Source organism: Gavialis gangeticus, unplaced genomic scaffold, assembly GCF_001723915.1.
Source record: "Gavialis gangeticus isolate Ggan-Ray unplaced genomic scaffold, GavGan_comp1, whole genome shotgun sequence".
Classification (NCBI taxonomy): domain Eukaryota; kingdom Metazoa; phylum Chordata; order Crocodylia; family Gavialidae; genus Gavialis; species Gavialis gangeticus.
In genome coordinates this window covers 9205653-9220631 of record NW_017729011.1, presented here as the reverse complement: position 1 = coordinate 9220631, position 14979 = coordinate 9205653, and the positions used below count along the sequence as shown (strand labels likewise).

At 41.7% G+C, this 14979-nt stretch overlaps 1 protein-coding gene across 7 annotated transcripts in view; it reads left to right on the top strand.

The window, feature by feature from the left end:
- The window catches only part of TNC (tenascin C), a 106485-nt gene extending 103614 nt beyond the window's left edge, over nt 1-2871 (top strand). For all 7 annotated transcript variants that reach the window (XM_019510505.1, XM_019510504.1, XM_019510511.1 and 4 more), the window contains 3 exons: nt 52-213; nt 889-1052; nt 1609-2871. In XM_019510505.1, the coding sequence (XP_019366050.1) occupies nt 52-213; nt 889-1052; nt 1609-1719 (437 nt within the window). In that variant the 3' untranslated portion in view covers nt 1720-2871. The remainder of the gene's footprint in view (nt 1-51; nt 214-888; nt 1053-1608) is intronic.
- The last annotated feature ends 12108 nt before the right edge of the window (nt 2872-14979 follow it).

Below are 14979 nucleotides of genomic sequence, written 5' to 3'. Positions count from 1 at the left end.
TTTCAACAGAGACAATATAGTTGTTCTTTATTCCTCACTTCTTTACTTCAGGCCTGGAGAATCTCCACAAAATCACCTCTCAGGGCCAGTATGAACTGCGTGTGGATCTGCGAGACAAGGGCGAGACAGCTTTTGCTATCTATGACAAGTTTAGTGTTGGAGACTCCAAGACCCGATATCGGCTAAAAGTGGATGGATACACTGGCACAGCAGGTGGGCTGAAACATTGATATTTTTTCCAAATCAAAATGAGCTTTATATTTCCTCAGATAGTCCCTGGGTGACAATTTCCTTCCAGTTCTCTCAGAACAACAAATTCTATATGCAATGATGGAGATCATTGTTATCAAAGGGAAGAATTGTGTTAGAGATATGAAAATTTGAGTGTATTGCTTTCTTTTATGATTCTATTTTAAATACTCCATTCATTTATGTACCCATTTTTATAGCATGCTTAGGACAGAAGGTAAATGAACATATTAAACAGACACACATCTCATTCTGGTAATGTTTGGCTGTCATTTATAAAGCTTAAAACAACCTGTCATGCTACAATCTGTTAAGAATATATTACCAATCCTTGCTATAACATGCTTTACAATATTGTTAAAGACTTCAGCCATCTCTTGCAATCATATCAGAGTAAAACGTGTGGTTCCTGGCCAGTCCACATGAACACCTAAGAGAACTGATAGACATAACCTTATGGATATCAAATAATACCAATACAAACTGTTGCAATGCAAGGGTTCCATCTGCATCACTTTGTAGGAGTTACAAGTGTAGTAAACTTATTCCAACTTTAATTACTTCATTCAGGGTGAAAATAAGCAGCTAAAAGGTATGTTTTCCCATAACCTGACACTGTTCCCTCTTTTTCCTGCATAGGTGACTCCATGAGCTATCACAATGGACGGGCCTTCTCTACCTATGACAAGGACAATGACTCTGCCATCACTAATTGTGCTTTGTCATACAAGGGAGCTTTCTGGTACAAGAACTGCCACCGGGTCAATCTGATGGGCAGATATGGTGACAACAGTCACAGTCAGGTGAGTTTGCCATTTGAAAGCAATCCAAGATAAGTATTCCAGGAGGCATCAGACTGTTGGCAAATCAGCCCGTCACATCCTTCCTCCGTTCTGTAATCCATTGGCCACTATGCAAGACCTCAGAGGCATCCAGAAAAAAAACCCTCATAATTAAAACTGAATGACTCACAGGGGGGACATTACCAACTAACATTCACAAAATGAAAATTGCAATTTGATCCAAAAAACTCCATACCTTCCTCTTTTTTTTTTTTTAATCACTTTTCTGTGGGAGTTCACATGAATGTTTATATGGGGGAGAGCTTTTATCCATTCAAGAATAGATTCTACTGCCCTCCCTCTGCCCCTTCCCCAAAGAAAGAGCCTGATGTGGAATAACGCATAAGAAGAAATAGTAAAAGTCATGAAAGAGCTCATGTGACACTGCTTGAACTGTCAGGCTGCCATAGTGGCAAAACTCCTTTGTAAAGCCCATGATAGTGATTGTTTTGAAAACAGGATGCTAAATATTACTACTTTACCAACGTGGTGTCATGCCACACCTGTGTTTTTGCAGGGTGTTAACTGGTTCCATTGGAAGGGCCATGAATATTCCATTGAGTTTGCAGAAATGAAGTTGAGACCCTCCAGCTTCCGGAACCTAGAAGGAAGACGAAAGCGAGCATAAAACCCAGGCATGGTGGAGAAGTCGGGGGAGGGATTGGGAGGGTCTTCCTGGAATAATTGGTGGGAGGGTGCGAGGGGCTGGTAATTTTACCAAAGCATCAGTTGACCCTTGGCCTAACTGGGGCTTCTTTTATGGTCTAAGTGACAAGCCTTATGCAACCACAGATTCTTCAGCAGAGCAGCTCTAGCTATTCATGATTAATGTCCTTCACACCAAAGACAACAATTCAAGGGTTCTGTGTTGTTTCTGTTTTATTTTCCTCAGAGAGCTTCTGTGATGAGAGTCTTCCATCATCTAAATGTCTCTAGGATGACTCGGGGAAGGGGCAGGGGAACAGGTTGTACATTGATAGTTTGTTTTAGAGCCAGCCATATTTACACACAAAAGTTTATATGTTCAATTATCATTATTATTATTAGTTATAATGGAATACTTTGGGTCATTGGAAAACTTTTTTTTTCTATATACCATGTACCACAGAAAAAGATAGGGGAAGCACTATGATTTCAATAGTAAACATAAAATTAATATTATTAATATAATGACAAAGTAATAATAATAATGATAATAATAATAATAAGCTAAGCTTGTCATCTTCTTTTAAGGGAACAATGCTTTCCAAAACACAGCAGGACAGTGTCTGATTGTAAATTTAAAAAAAAAATAAATAAAAGCACAATTACTTTTAAATGCATTTTTACATTTTTCTTCATGCATCAAGTTTACGCTCCTCCAGGGTATTTTTTTATTAGGTAGGGGAATAAATAAGGCTGAGAATGATCAGAACATTAAACTTATTCAGAAAATACAGTTCCTTTTGTCAGTATTTGGTTGTAAGTATTTTGGTGGATTTGTTACAATGAAAAGTTTCATGTTGGTTTTTAGAAGGTGTTCTTTTTTTCTTTCCTACCAGGAAGCACATTAAATCTGCTTTTTCTAAGTATTACTGACCAACTCTTGCTTCTAACTAGGTGGGAATCACTAACAAAATAAAAAAGGAAAATCGAAAAAAAGTTGAGATTAGCTACCAAATGGTAACTTTGAACACCTATGTAAATAAAGGGCTCGTTTTTTTATACGAATGAAGCCTTTGTGTAGTTCCTCTGTACTATACTCTTTGATTAAAGACAATAAAAGAAATTTTGTTTTAAACTGCGGTCTTTCTTCCTTGTCTTACTCTGACTAGGCTTCTCAGTCATGTGTTTGTACTACTGCTACCATCTCTTTAACATGGCTTGGAGAGAAGGTGGTTGTTCTCTGAGAGCAGAAATGAGTGGAGCTGTTATCAAAATAAACAGCGGCCCCATGCTGTTGATCAAGGTTGCTGAGGAAGATATGCCTTGTTAGGATGTTAACAGAAAAAAAAAGTCTAAAATTGAACATTCATCTACAGGATTTTTGTTTATTACTACCAGAAATTGTGACATTCGTATGTGAGCTAGAAGGTAAATCACGAATAAGTTAAAAATACATATGTGCTTAGAAACTGGTATAAACTGTCTGCTTCGACTCTTCCTGAAGGCCCTGTTAACAAGATTTCCCTCCACACATTTCACACAATGGTTTCTAGGGCTGTGCGAATTTTCGATGGGTGTTTCGTTTCAAAACTGTTTCAACGCGTCTTGAGCTCAAAACAGCAGAATTGAAATGAAACAGGCTTCGAAACAAAGCGAGGGCACGCAAAACCCATTATAGCCTACGGATGAAATGTTGAAACACATCAAAACAGCGTTGAAACAGTGAAACAGTTTTGACTAAATGCAATGGAACCGGGCTTCGAAACAGCGAAATGAAACACATTGACCCTTTGAAACAGAAGTCAAAACGATACGGTGCTGTTTCTCACAGCCCTAGTTTCCCAACTTGAGTCTTTAAAAAAGCTCAACCCAGCATTTCCCTAATTTGCTGCCTGGAGCCATTGGCTGAGTGTACGAGCACAGGTGTGCAAAATCTACACATCCAGTGGAGTGAGCGTAATAAGAAGATTGTTCCAAACCACTGGAAGAGATATGAGAGAGCCCTGGTTGATCACAGCAATTATAATAATGAAACTTTGTTCCCTACTTCAGCAGGACTCTACTGGGGAAACAAAAAAATTGCAAACCTTAATTCTTACATTGCTGAGCTTTGCTCTGTTGAGAATCGTTGTGTCTTGTCCAGATCCCTAATCTGGATTTTAAAACAAGTAGAGAAGAGTCTGCCCCTGAGAAACTACATGCCAGATTTGACTTTGATACCATGGCAGGTTAGTACAGAACTTTGTAGCCGTGTTCACACAAGCATGGCTGTTTGTTTCTCCAGCGACAAGAAGCAGTGGTGGTCCTGGGGGCTTCCTGGGGCTGCAGCAGCGGCAATCCTGCTATTTGGAGCTTGGCTGGCAGCTGGAGCATGACTCCGGCTGGTCAGGCTCCAGTTTTGGGAGGCATGGGCTGCTCCACATTTTTTTTTTTTTTGGAGTTTGTTTTTTTTGCAGTTTTTTTTGGCCCCAGGATCTCCAGGCATCAATCAATCCCCGCCTCCCCCTCCCCCGCTACCTTCCAGCACAGAGAACAGCTGAATGTGCGGTATGTGGCACTGCAGATGTGTCTGCAGCACCACAACGCACGGCCGCACTCATCTGGACATAGCCTATGAGTGTAGGCACTGCTGTAACACTCACAATAATGCACCTGACTGCCAGATCCCAGTGACTAGATTATAGAAGCAATCAATAAAGGGAGATCCTACAAGAACTGCAAAAATACGATTTATGAATGTCCTGTATGGCAGTCATATACCAAATACAAGTTACTCATGACAAAAAAATATTAGAACCACAAAGCTAGAGAGTAAATAAGAGTAGTAAGGAAGACCTAAAGTCTGGTAATAGTAAGGGTCTGTGCAATAGAAATGGCTATGGGCTTTTAGCTAATAACAACCCAGTCATTTCGAGAGAGTGTTTTATTCATATTTTCCTCTATTCCAGCGTCTCTGGGCAGCCCAAATTCTCTCACACTCTGATTTGCCCAACTTCAGTCAGTATTTATTTCTCTCTCTTTATACCAGCAGATGGCACACCAATTCTGTTCTGCTTTGCATCTGAGCACTCTCTAGTCAGGCTTGAATGCATCTGTTAGCAATTTCTGAAATATTTCCTTCCTTTGCCATCAGATACTTACCTGGTCATGCCTGATGTCCAAAATTCAGAGCATCTTAAGTTCCCTTTCATGTCTCTGACCTAGGGTCTATCTTCACAGGAAATACCAGTGGGGAAACTGAAGTAATGTATGTAAATGTACAGCAGTAATATTCCTGATGACTTAATTGTAGGTTGGCCTCTCTTAGTTTAAGGAACATGGGGTTATGAAGGAAAGAGAAGGAAGTTTACACACTTCCTTGGTGGAACGTGGGAATCACGTCTTCTGAGAAGTGCAGTTCCACTCATTTCTAAACCGAACTACTAATCTATGTGATTTTGATTTTTGGTAGCTATTCTTGACAGTTCTCAAGTGCTGTTATAAAACTATGGGATTAAAATGGAAGGTGCTAGCCTGGGTTCATCCTTTTAATTAAACAGGCCTCATTAATATTCATCAAAACACAGAAACTTTTAAACAGTAAGCATCCTAAATGAACAATGGAGCAGTCATCTTTGTTTGAGAGCCAAAAAACCAAAAATGCATATGTCACTATAAGATCATATAGCACAGGTGTCAAAATTGCGCGGCACCCCTGGGCTGGAGCTGGGCTCCTTGCAGGCCAGATCTGGATCTACCTCCGGCAGCGGGGTGAGCAGCAGTGGGGCATGTGGCGGTGTCTCAGTGCAGGGTGGCATGGTGATTAATACAGCTGTCACTCATCCCCCTTCCCTTGAAATGCAGCTGCACAAGGTTATGCATCCCAGATTTTGGCAGCAGCCTGCACCTCCCTTCCAGGAGCCCCATTTCTTTAACACTTCTGGTCTATAGCGTATTCCCTGTCTCTCTCTCCCTCCTTTACCTAATTAAAATGTGACAGAGTAATTTTCCTATGAGAATACTCTCAATTATGAAAATACCTGTTCTGAAATTCATTTCAAGCTTGCCAAGATTATGTCAAATGGCTTTCAACTTGTTCCCTCAGTTAAAAAAGCAGAAACCAGTTTGACATTATGGGCAACATTTTTGGAAGCATCTAAGGCAGTAATTCTCAAGAAGGATGTCAAGGCGGCATCCTAGGGTTTCTGAGATCCTGTCAAGGGTACTGTTGGATGCCAAATAAAGTTAGCACTGTCAGGTGTACAAACACGACTCTTCCCTCTTCCAAAGCAGCCAAGGCTTCCTGCTCCTCTCTCAAGCAAGAGTCCCCACTCAAACTCTCCTAGTGATGCTTGCCCCTAGAAAGTCACTCAGGCTCTAGCCAGCTTAGCCTGTATGCCTAGGTTATCCACCCCTGCACCCTTCATTCACACTGCTATCAAGGTAGAGAGGAGAGAACATGTCAACACATGGGGTAATATAGCTTTTGTTGATGGTTTCAGGTACACGGTGGTTGCTCAGTCAGAGAGAGATGCTCTGAGGTAGCAGGCTAGCCACAATCGTTAGTCTAGACTGGCTCACTTCCCTGATTTCAGATTGCATATGGCTGGTCTAGCCAGGTCTCTTTCTCTCTCACTGATTATTCTTAGGCAATGGTGTAATTATGATGGCAACCAGCCAACGGTGTTACTTAGCGAGCTGAAAAAATGTGGCTGCTACTGGCAATCATGTAATTGCAATTATAAACACAGCACAACTAGAAGTCACCACTGTCCCCGTGCTCCAGGGGCCTGGCTGTAACCCTACGCTGCTGCTCTCGGGCTAGGTAGAGCGGTCTTGTCTTGTGATAAGCTGCTAAGCACTGTCTCATGTTCAAGTGAGAAATTGAGGAAAAGGAAGACAGAATGGAAAGAAGAGAGTTAGGAGTTGGGGAGGGGGGCAGAGAAAGGTCTACAAGAACAGGAAAGGGAAAGATAAAGCAGGAGCTTGCTAGTTCAATGATCACCATGAACCAGCAAAGTCTCTTCACCAGTAGCTTGGTTGGTCTAAATGCCCTGGTGGCTAAGGCTTACCAACAAAAGATATGGTCTCTGAAGAGCCACAAAGCTGGCTTTTCCCAAGGAAACCATTTTTGTCTGTAATTCCCACAGACTTTGTTTGAAAGCTTCCAAAAGGGTGAAGTGCTGAATAGATCATTCACCAGTTAGCCCTAACTTTCAATACACCAAATTTTGTTGAATTCATTCCTGGTCCTACAGTCCTCTTATATATTGGCCATGATCTCAACACAGTCCAGGTGCTATCTGCAGACCTTTCTTTGACATACCCTTCCTATTCATAGTCATTGTTACATGCCATTGAATCATATGATATAATTGAATACTTCTCACTACTGAGTTCTGACTTAGGATAGACCACAATCATTATGGCAGGACCTCCTCCAGATGTACTTTAACAGAAAAGCATGAGCCGTTGGATGCCCACCTGCAGGAGAGGCTTCTGGGCTGTGGATTTTCAACAGTTAGAAATACCTCCCTGCCATCCTCATGGGCAGGATTTAACATTCACCTCTGTCTTCAGTATTTCCCTATTGGATACCTATTGGTAGTTTCTTTCTTTGCATGCTGGTTACTTGCCATACCAGCCTGAGGCATTTAATGTTTCATTATAGAAAGCCTAGACACCTAATACAGTGTTATGGATGGCACTCTGGTGAAATGACTAAAACCTAAACATGGTGGTGCCTAATGTTTAGACACATAAATCCTTTATTGGATATGGCTGTAAGAAATTTGCCCTAAATCACAACACGGTGTTTGTAGCAGATGCAGGACTGGATCCCAAGTCTCAACTGACTGCCTTAACTACACAACCGTACTTCCTGTAACCAAACCACCGGCCACTTCTAATGCTGTCATCTCCATAGTATGAGACATTAAATTGATCTGAAGTGCATTTTTTATAAAGAAAGCAGGTGGGGCACTAAATAGAGAACCAAAGAGCTAATATGCATGAAGTGAACCAAATAAAGGTGAACTCTCTCCTCTTATTCAGACTTAGAGGGTGCATCTACATGTGAAATTAGTTTAATGGAATAAGCTCTGGTGCAGCTCACACTAGAGTGTATTGCTCCCAGGCACAGCATTTACACGTATGCCCAGAACCACAGCACGTTGAGCCAGGGTGGAGCAGCCATGGCTGGAGGGGGGCCAGTCTGCCAGCCTGGGGCTGCTCCCACTTGGCTCAATATGCTGTGGAGGGGCTGGCTGGAGCATAACGGTGCTTCAGTGTGGGGCTAGCAGGAAAAAATAACTCCCTTATAGGATAGCACTTGTGTCAGGCACTACAGACCTACGGTGGAGTTAATTAGTTTACTCCAGCTAATAACTCCATACACGTAGATGGTGACACTTTGTTGCAGAGCTAATTAGGCAACTCCACAGTAAGCATCTTGTGTAGATGCCCCCAGAAGTAACTTTTACTGATACATTAAGGAGGAAAAAATATATGTCAGGATGGTACTATTTGGAGCACAAGACGGGAAGAGAGGGAAACCCTTCCACAAGTCTGCATGCAATTTAAAACAAAAACAGTAGATGTATGCTGATCCCAATCTCTTCAGCAGCTCCAGAGCTGCTGGTGGGGATGTCCCCAGTTCGGGGCTCTACCTCAAACACTTGCTGATTTCTTTGAAAATGTCTGATCAGAAACATTTGTATCCTCCTGCCTTTGTTCATACAGGTTCCCTTTGGGGATTTCCCTATCTGCCTCCTCAGGTAAAGAAATCTCAGCTTTTATTGCCAGAGAAGTTGTGTGGGCAAAACACAGTACATCCTGATCAACACACTGGGAAAAGGGCACTGAAAAAAAGTGCAAGCAGATACCATCAGTGTCGCTGCACAGACAGGCTTCATTCTTGGAAAGGCTGCCAGCCTCACCATAAAAAAAAACGCTGCTTATAATCAGATGTTTAATCAAGATAACAATGCAATTTCTAAGCAGTGGTGAAGGGGAAGCTGCTTTGAATAACAGGTGGGGATGATTCTCAGAAAAAAGGACTTACAGCAACAACAAGTATGGTTTTCTGGGTCATTCTCTTCCTTCAGAGCCCATCTGTGAAAGCAACCCTGGAGCAGCAGCTTTATTGATCTGCACTGTAAGGAATCTGCCACCTAAGAAAACTCCTATTGGCTTCTTCATTAAGGTTGAAGCCTCCTATTTTTCTCCTGACATATGAATCAGTCCTTCTAAAGTTACATTTTGATATACAGCATATGTGAAAGCAGCTGTAAAACACCAGCGCTTAATCATCTCTAGCCCTCATAGCTCCATTATATTATGTAGGATGTCAACCAAGAGACAGGAAGAGGGGCAGGTTAAAAAAAGAAAGGGTTGTAGCACTCTAACTGTGCAAAATATCCTACTTCCTAACACAATAAAATCTCCAACTCTCTCTGTCTCCTATGATTCACCCCCACCCCTCAAGCCCACAATACTTTGTGCAAATGTGCACAGAAACATGTACAAAACTACTACTGTGCCGTCACTTGTCTAGTGTCGAGCCCTTGTGATTCCACTGAAATGTTCGCTGAGACATGCCCTCCCTGTCTTTGCAGGGACCAGTGCAGATTTGCTTTGTAATAAAAAAGCTGTCGCAAGGACCTTTTTGTAATTTCAGGTTTGGCCAAGATTTTCCAAAGCTGCCTAGAAGTTTTGAGTTAATGGATTTCATTCATTTCAGTGAGAGATTGGTAGCCAAGCTCAAGCCATTGATGGCATCAACACCAATAATGATGATTTTACAATTTTCAGTCCCATTGTGATGGGTTTTTTCCTCACAGGATGGAGCGTCTCAAGTTACAGTGGCACCCTGATGGCACTGCGAGGGTACATTTGTCAAAAGAATGGTGGGTACAAAATAGCAGCTTTGCCATGTTATACCCACAACAGATTTCAAATTACCCTGACACTTTTCCAACAGGCTCACTACAGTTCCCATAAGAAGCTTGATCCCACCTGCTAATCTTTTGGTCCAGGAGTAGCACTACTGAAGTCAATGAACTCTTTTTTTGAAGCGTAAAGTTAGTAATCCAGGTGTCATCAGGTATTCAAAGTCAGTCATGTTGGCAAAATCTGGCATGCTATAGCCTATTTACCTAGAAGCATTTTCTTTTTCACAAGGACAATGGCAGATTCAGAGCTACTTGTACTTGGGTTGGCAGTTGGAGCAACTCACGTCTCACAAACCTGTCTGTCATATGCTTTCATGACCACATCAAAGCTGTTTCACTCTGGGTCAGGTCTCTTACCGAAACCACCAAGGATGCAGCAGCTGATGATGAAGTTAAATGGTCTGATGACTTTACTTACCAAAATTACTTTTTCACCTCCTTGTCAGGTACTTTCCTCAGAGGAAATCATTCAGCTTCCTGCTCTTTTACTGTAAATTAAGCAGTAAAGAAAGACAGAAGAAACTTGTGGATCGTTTCAGTGCAGGTTATACCTTTCACTGCTCCATTTCTGACTCAGATCACCTAAGATGCACCCTTCTCCATTATTTCTTATCATTTAGAAAGGACTGAACTAACCTGGGACTTGATTCAAACTATTTTGAGGACTGAACATATGCAGCTCCCCTTTCCCTACCTTCCTTTTACTTTTGTTTTCTCACCCCTCTTCTCATTCTGGATCTCAACAGGGAAGAGTTGAAATAGCAGACAGACTTTTTCTGGTAGATTTCTTGCTTGGGTGAAAGGAAAGCGGTACTAGTAATTTCACTAGAAAGGGAAGCTAGTCAGAGATAGGTTTTATTTTAGCAGAAGATTTCAGCTTTTTCATGAGATAAACTGAAAATAAATAGCTTTCAGGGACTATTCGGTTGTCCAATAAAAGTGATTATTTGGCATGGAAAGCAGGCACTTCCTTGCAACAAAAAAAGGTGGGGGGGGAACAAATCATTTCCCTAGGAAAACATTTTTTTAATGGAAAATTTTCAACAAACCTTGTAAGAAAATATTTTGGGGACATTTCCAGCACGTGTTAGCAGATCCAGGAGGATTATCCAGTTGGAATAAACTGAAGCTAAGAAGTCATACTTTGACTATATATGAAAATCAAGCTATTTGAATTTCACCCAGGAAATTGGTCTGTACAACTGAGGCCAAATCAGACTCCTGTATAAGAGCACCCCCTCTTTGAAATAGCAGACTCCATATCTAAGGCCCAAATCTCATGATGATTACAATTTATTTAGTTTAGTTTATTTAGCTAAGACATATCCTAAGTAAGTAATGAATGCTAAGTAATGAATGCTTAATATGTGACTGTTTAATATGGAATTTTGAGAAGAACAAGGAGTACTGGGGCTAGATCAGTACATTGGTAACTAAGTGAAAAGACAGTAGTAAAACTAAGTGAAAAGACAGTAGTATGGACAAACACCCAGATCTCAGTACCCTCAAACCCTATCAGCTTCCTTGAATTAACAGCTAGGTCTGAACAGAAACAGCATGTCTATTACTTCCAGTTGTGTGCAATCAAAATTGCCAACTGTGTCCGTTTGGGGGCAGAAAAAAAGCAACCGTGAGCTTGATTGAAACACTGTCTTTGGCTAGAGACAAGTATTGACCCAGTTCTACTGCTATAACATAGCAGGACTGCTTTTCTTTAGTTGACTGGAAAGACAACCTTTTGTACAGATCTTAATGTTCACATACACAAGCTAACTGACACTCTCTGTATGTGTCCTATAGTTGCATCACTTAGGTTCTGTATTCTCATCATCAGAAGAAAGGCAGGAGTAGGGTCAGGTCAATGTTCAAAGAGGAAACTCCCTGGTAAAACCCAGCTGGTGAAGGATGTGGTGGCGGTGGCTCAGTAATTAGCATGCTCCCTCTTCATTTCCAAAGAAATCCCCCAGCAAGTTGCTAGAAGGCGCTGTACTCCTGTAGTTGTTCCCTTCTGTGATAGAATGAACCTATAGTCTCATCTGTTTGTGTTTGTAAAGTTTCCATGGCAATGTCTACAAGAGTTCAGCCTGGCCACTTTCCAGCTTGTGTAATTACATCCTGCTTTCTGCCAAACTCATTTCCTCTAGCAGTTTAAATGATATGCAATGCCTTAAACTTACATGTAGCATTACTGAGAGTTCTTAAATAGTAACTCTCCCAGATGCATCCCAGAGACAACTTAAGCTTCAGTGCCTGATGGAGTGATTCTTGTATGCAGATATGTATGTATGCACATATTCTGATATGTATTTTTTCTATATATGAGTTATATATATATCTACTCTTTGTGTATGGGCACAGGCATGCATGCAAAAATCATTTCACCAGGCATTGAACTATGTGTAGATATATAGATCGATAAATGTGCATATGTGTTTTCCATATAAGCATTGCAGGACTGAGGTGTACTCACAGGACAATTGGGATCATAGCTAAGATAAGGGTCTCAATGCTTCTGCAAGACAGGATGGTTCATGGTGCTATTGCCCAACTTAGGACTTTTACTGATGCTCCTAAAGAGGGAGAAATCCACTCTTCTTTGTTAATTGCTGCCAATTGTACTATGCAGGCATACAGAATAACTGTCCCTGAACAAGTGGATACCATGATTTGTGACTAAAGGGAACTCCAGGATCCCTCCATCTACCAATCAAAGAAGCATTAGCACCATGTTGTTCCTGTGTAAAGATAGTGTATCAAAAGCTTTCCTTACCTTCCTCTAACATTTTTAGTAGGCCAATGCAACATGCAAAGCAGCTAGTATACACTTCGGATTTGAGTTACAAGTGTAGTAAACTTATTCCAACTTTAATTACTTCATTCAGGGGACAGTGATTTGATTTGGTGATTTGAATCTCTGTCCCAAATGGATTCAGCTGAATCTGATTTGGAGATTCAGCTGCCACTGAATTGGCCACATCTCTGAACCAAACACAACCCATCTCCCAGCTCCGAATCAAACCAACACCTGAAACTTCACACAGCCCTAATGTTTAGCATAGGCTACAGCATTTGGTATCATACTACTGAGCAGTGACAATGGGGGTGACAAAGTGCTGTGGATGGACTGAAGGAACACATACACTAGTTAAATGGGGCAGAGCGGAAGGAGGTTGATATAGTCCCTTCATCACTGCTCCAGATTATTGCCAGATTGATCACTCATTTCTTCCAGTTTATTTTCCTTAAAGTTTTATTACAGACAAAGAAAAGCTAGAATTAACTCAGGAACTTGCCCTACATTTGAGATTTCCTTCTTTTTCTGCTGCCATAGAAGTTAATGGAGGACAAATCAAAAGCAGCAAGCAGGTAAGATGTCCTAATAATGGCTGTTTCTTAACACAACCTGGAAAGTTCTGCACCTTCCAGTCAAGAATTTGACACACCTCAGACCTGTGACGTCTATTTGTTTCCCTTGGGCCAATGTTATAGCTTTGCATGTCAATGAAGTCTCAGTGAACTGGAACACATTGCAAAAGTGTCTCTATGGAGAAGTCTGCTTTCTTCATCTTTGGTGCACATGAAGCAAACACAGCCAGTTAATATATAAGGTATGTATATGCCAGATAAAGTTTCTGTCCAGAGAAAATATGGTGGGACTGCTGATGCCTTTGGGAAAAGAGTCTACATATTTTATGTATTCTTTTAAAAGGTGAGGACATTAAACTGAAAATTTCCAACCCAACATTTAATTGTCAAAGTAAGCAGAATCAAAAGCTGGTTCAAATGATATCCTAATGGGAGAAGAAATAACAGAAAGAATAAGCATGGCTGACAAACATTTTTTTTTCTGATTTTAGTAGAAAAATCAGATGGTGAAAAATCAAGACTGCTGGAATTATTGAATAATTGAGCACTGGAGGAAAAATTCACTGTTGGCCAAAATAGACCCAACTGCATTGTCTTCAAGAGAGTGCACCTGTTTGCTTTAGGGGTAAATATTGCTCTGAATGTTCTGGATTACAGACCTGATAATAATCACAGGCCAAAATTAAAAAAAGAAAAAAAAAATGTGGAACCTAAATTTAAACTCCTATAAACACAGGCAACTACATCTGTGATTTGAGTACCTGAACTCCCAGCAGATACTTTTCTTTCACTGTCTGAAAATATCGTGCCTATCTCTGGATTTAAATACCCAGCTTTAATTTCTATCTTTTGAGCATTTTGGCTGGAAAAGTAAACATTTGACAATGGTGTGTATGGTTATATGGAAAACAGTTAGCTTTCAGATAAATGAGTACATCCCAACTGCTAGCAAATTTTGTATTTTGTCTTTTTTAATTGGGACCACTGTGAGGGATCTACTTCTCTTTGTTCCCATACCATAAATGGGAGTTTTCTAGCTGCATACATGGACATTTTTACCCTGTATCTGGACTGTGAATGGGTAAGCACTGGCATGTAAACTGAGCGTGCACAGGAGCCTATAAATTAGCCAGGCACAGAGTAAATCCAGGAAAAGCAGGATGAGGAAAGGCTCCTTCCCCATTTTATTCCCTATAGATGAGTAGTTAGGGCACTTGCCCAAAAAGTAAAAAACCTATGGCATCTTTACACATCCTCCCGTGTGGGGGTGAGGGTGCAGTTGAGTCTTCTCTGATGCATGTATAGGTGCCCCTAGTAATGGGCTTTTGGCCTACTACATTTTCATGCCCTAAACCAGTGGTTGTCAACCAGGGACATGCATCCTAGGGGCGCTTAAAAAGGTCATAGAGGGTACACAGAACAAATGAGAAAAAATTACGAGATGTGCACCAATATATCGGCCCCATCAGATTGGCACTGATATAAGGAAATGTGGCAGTATCGTCAATTGGCTTTTTTTGGCTCATGTGGCTGATAACATGGCCAATAGATGCTGCATGCATGCATGCACGCAGCTGCAGCTCAGCATGCAGGTGGCCAGGAGCACAGCCTGGCAGCATGGAGAGCAGCCGGGTCCAGTTGGTAAGTCTGTTGTGGGAGAAGAGGTGGGGGAAGGAAAGGGACATAGGGGAGGCAGATTGAGGTCCCTGTGGTAAGGGAGGGAGCGTGGCTGGCACTGGGGCAGGGGCTGCCCAGAGGGGCAGGGTAGAGTACGGGACAGAACCATGGCTCATCCGGGAGGTGTGTGGAAGGGGGGCAGCTCCCACCGCTGCGTGCACCCTGGGAGGACATGAGGGGATGCGCAGGGAGGGACAGGCTGCTGTGGTTGGCTGATGCCAGAGGCAGTGCTGGGCTCTTCCCAGCACACAGGGCCTTGGCCAGGCTGC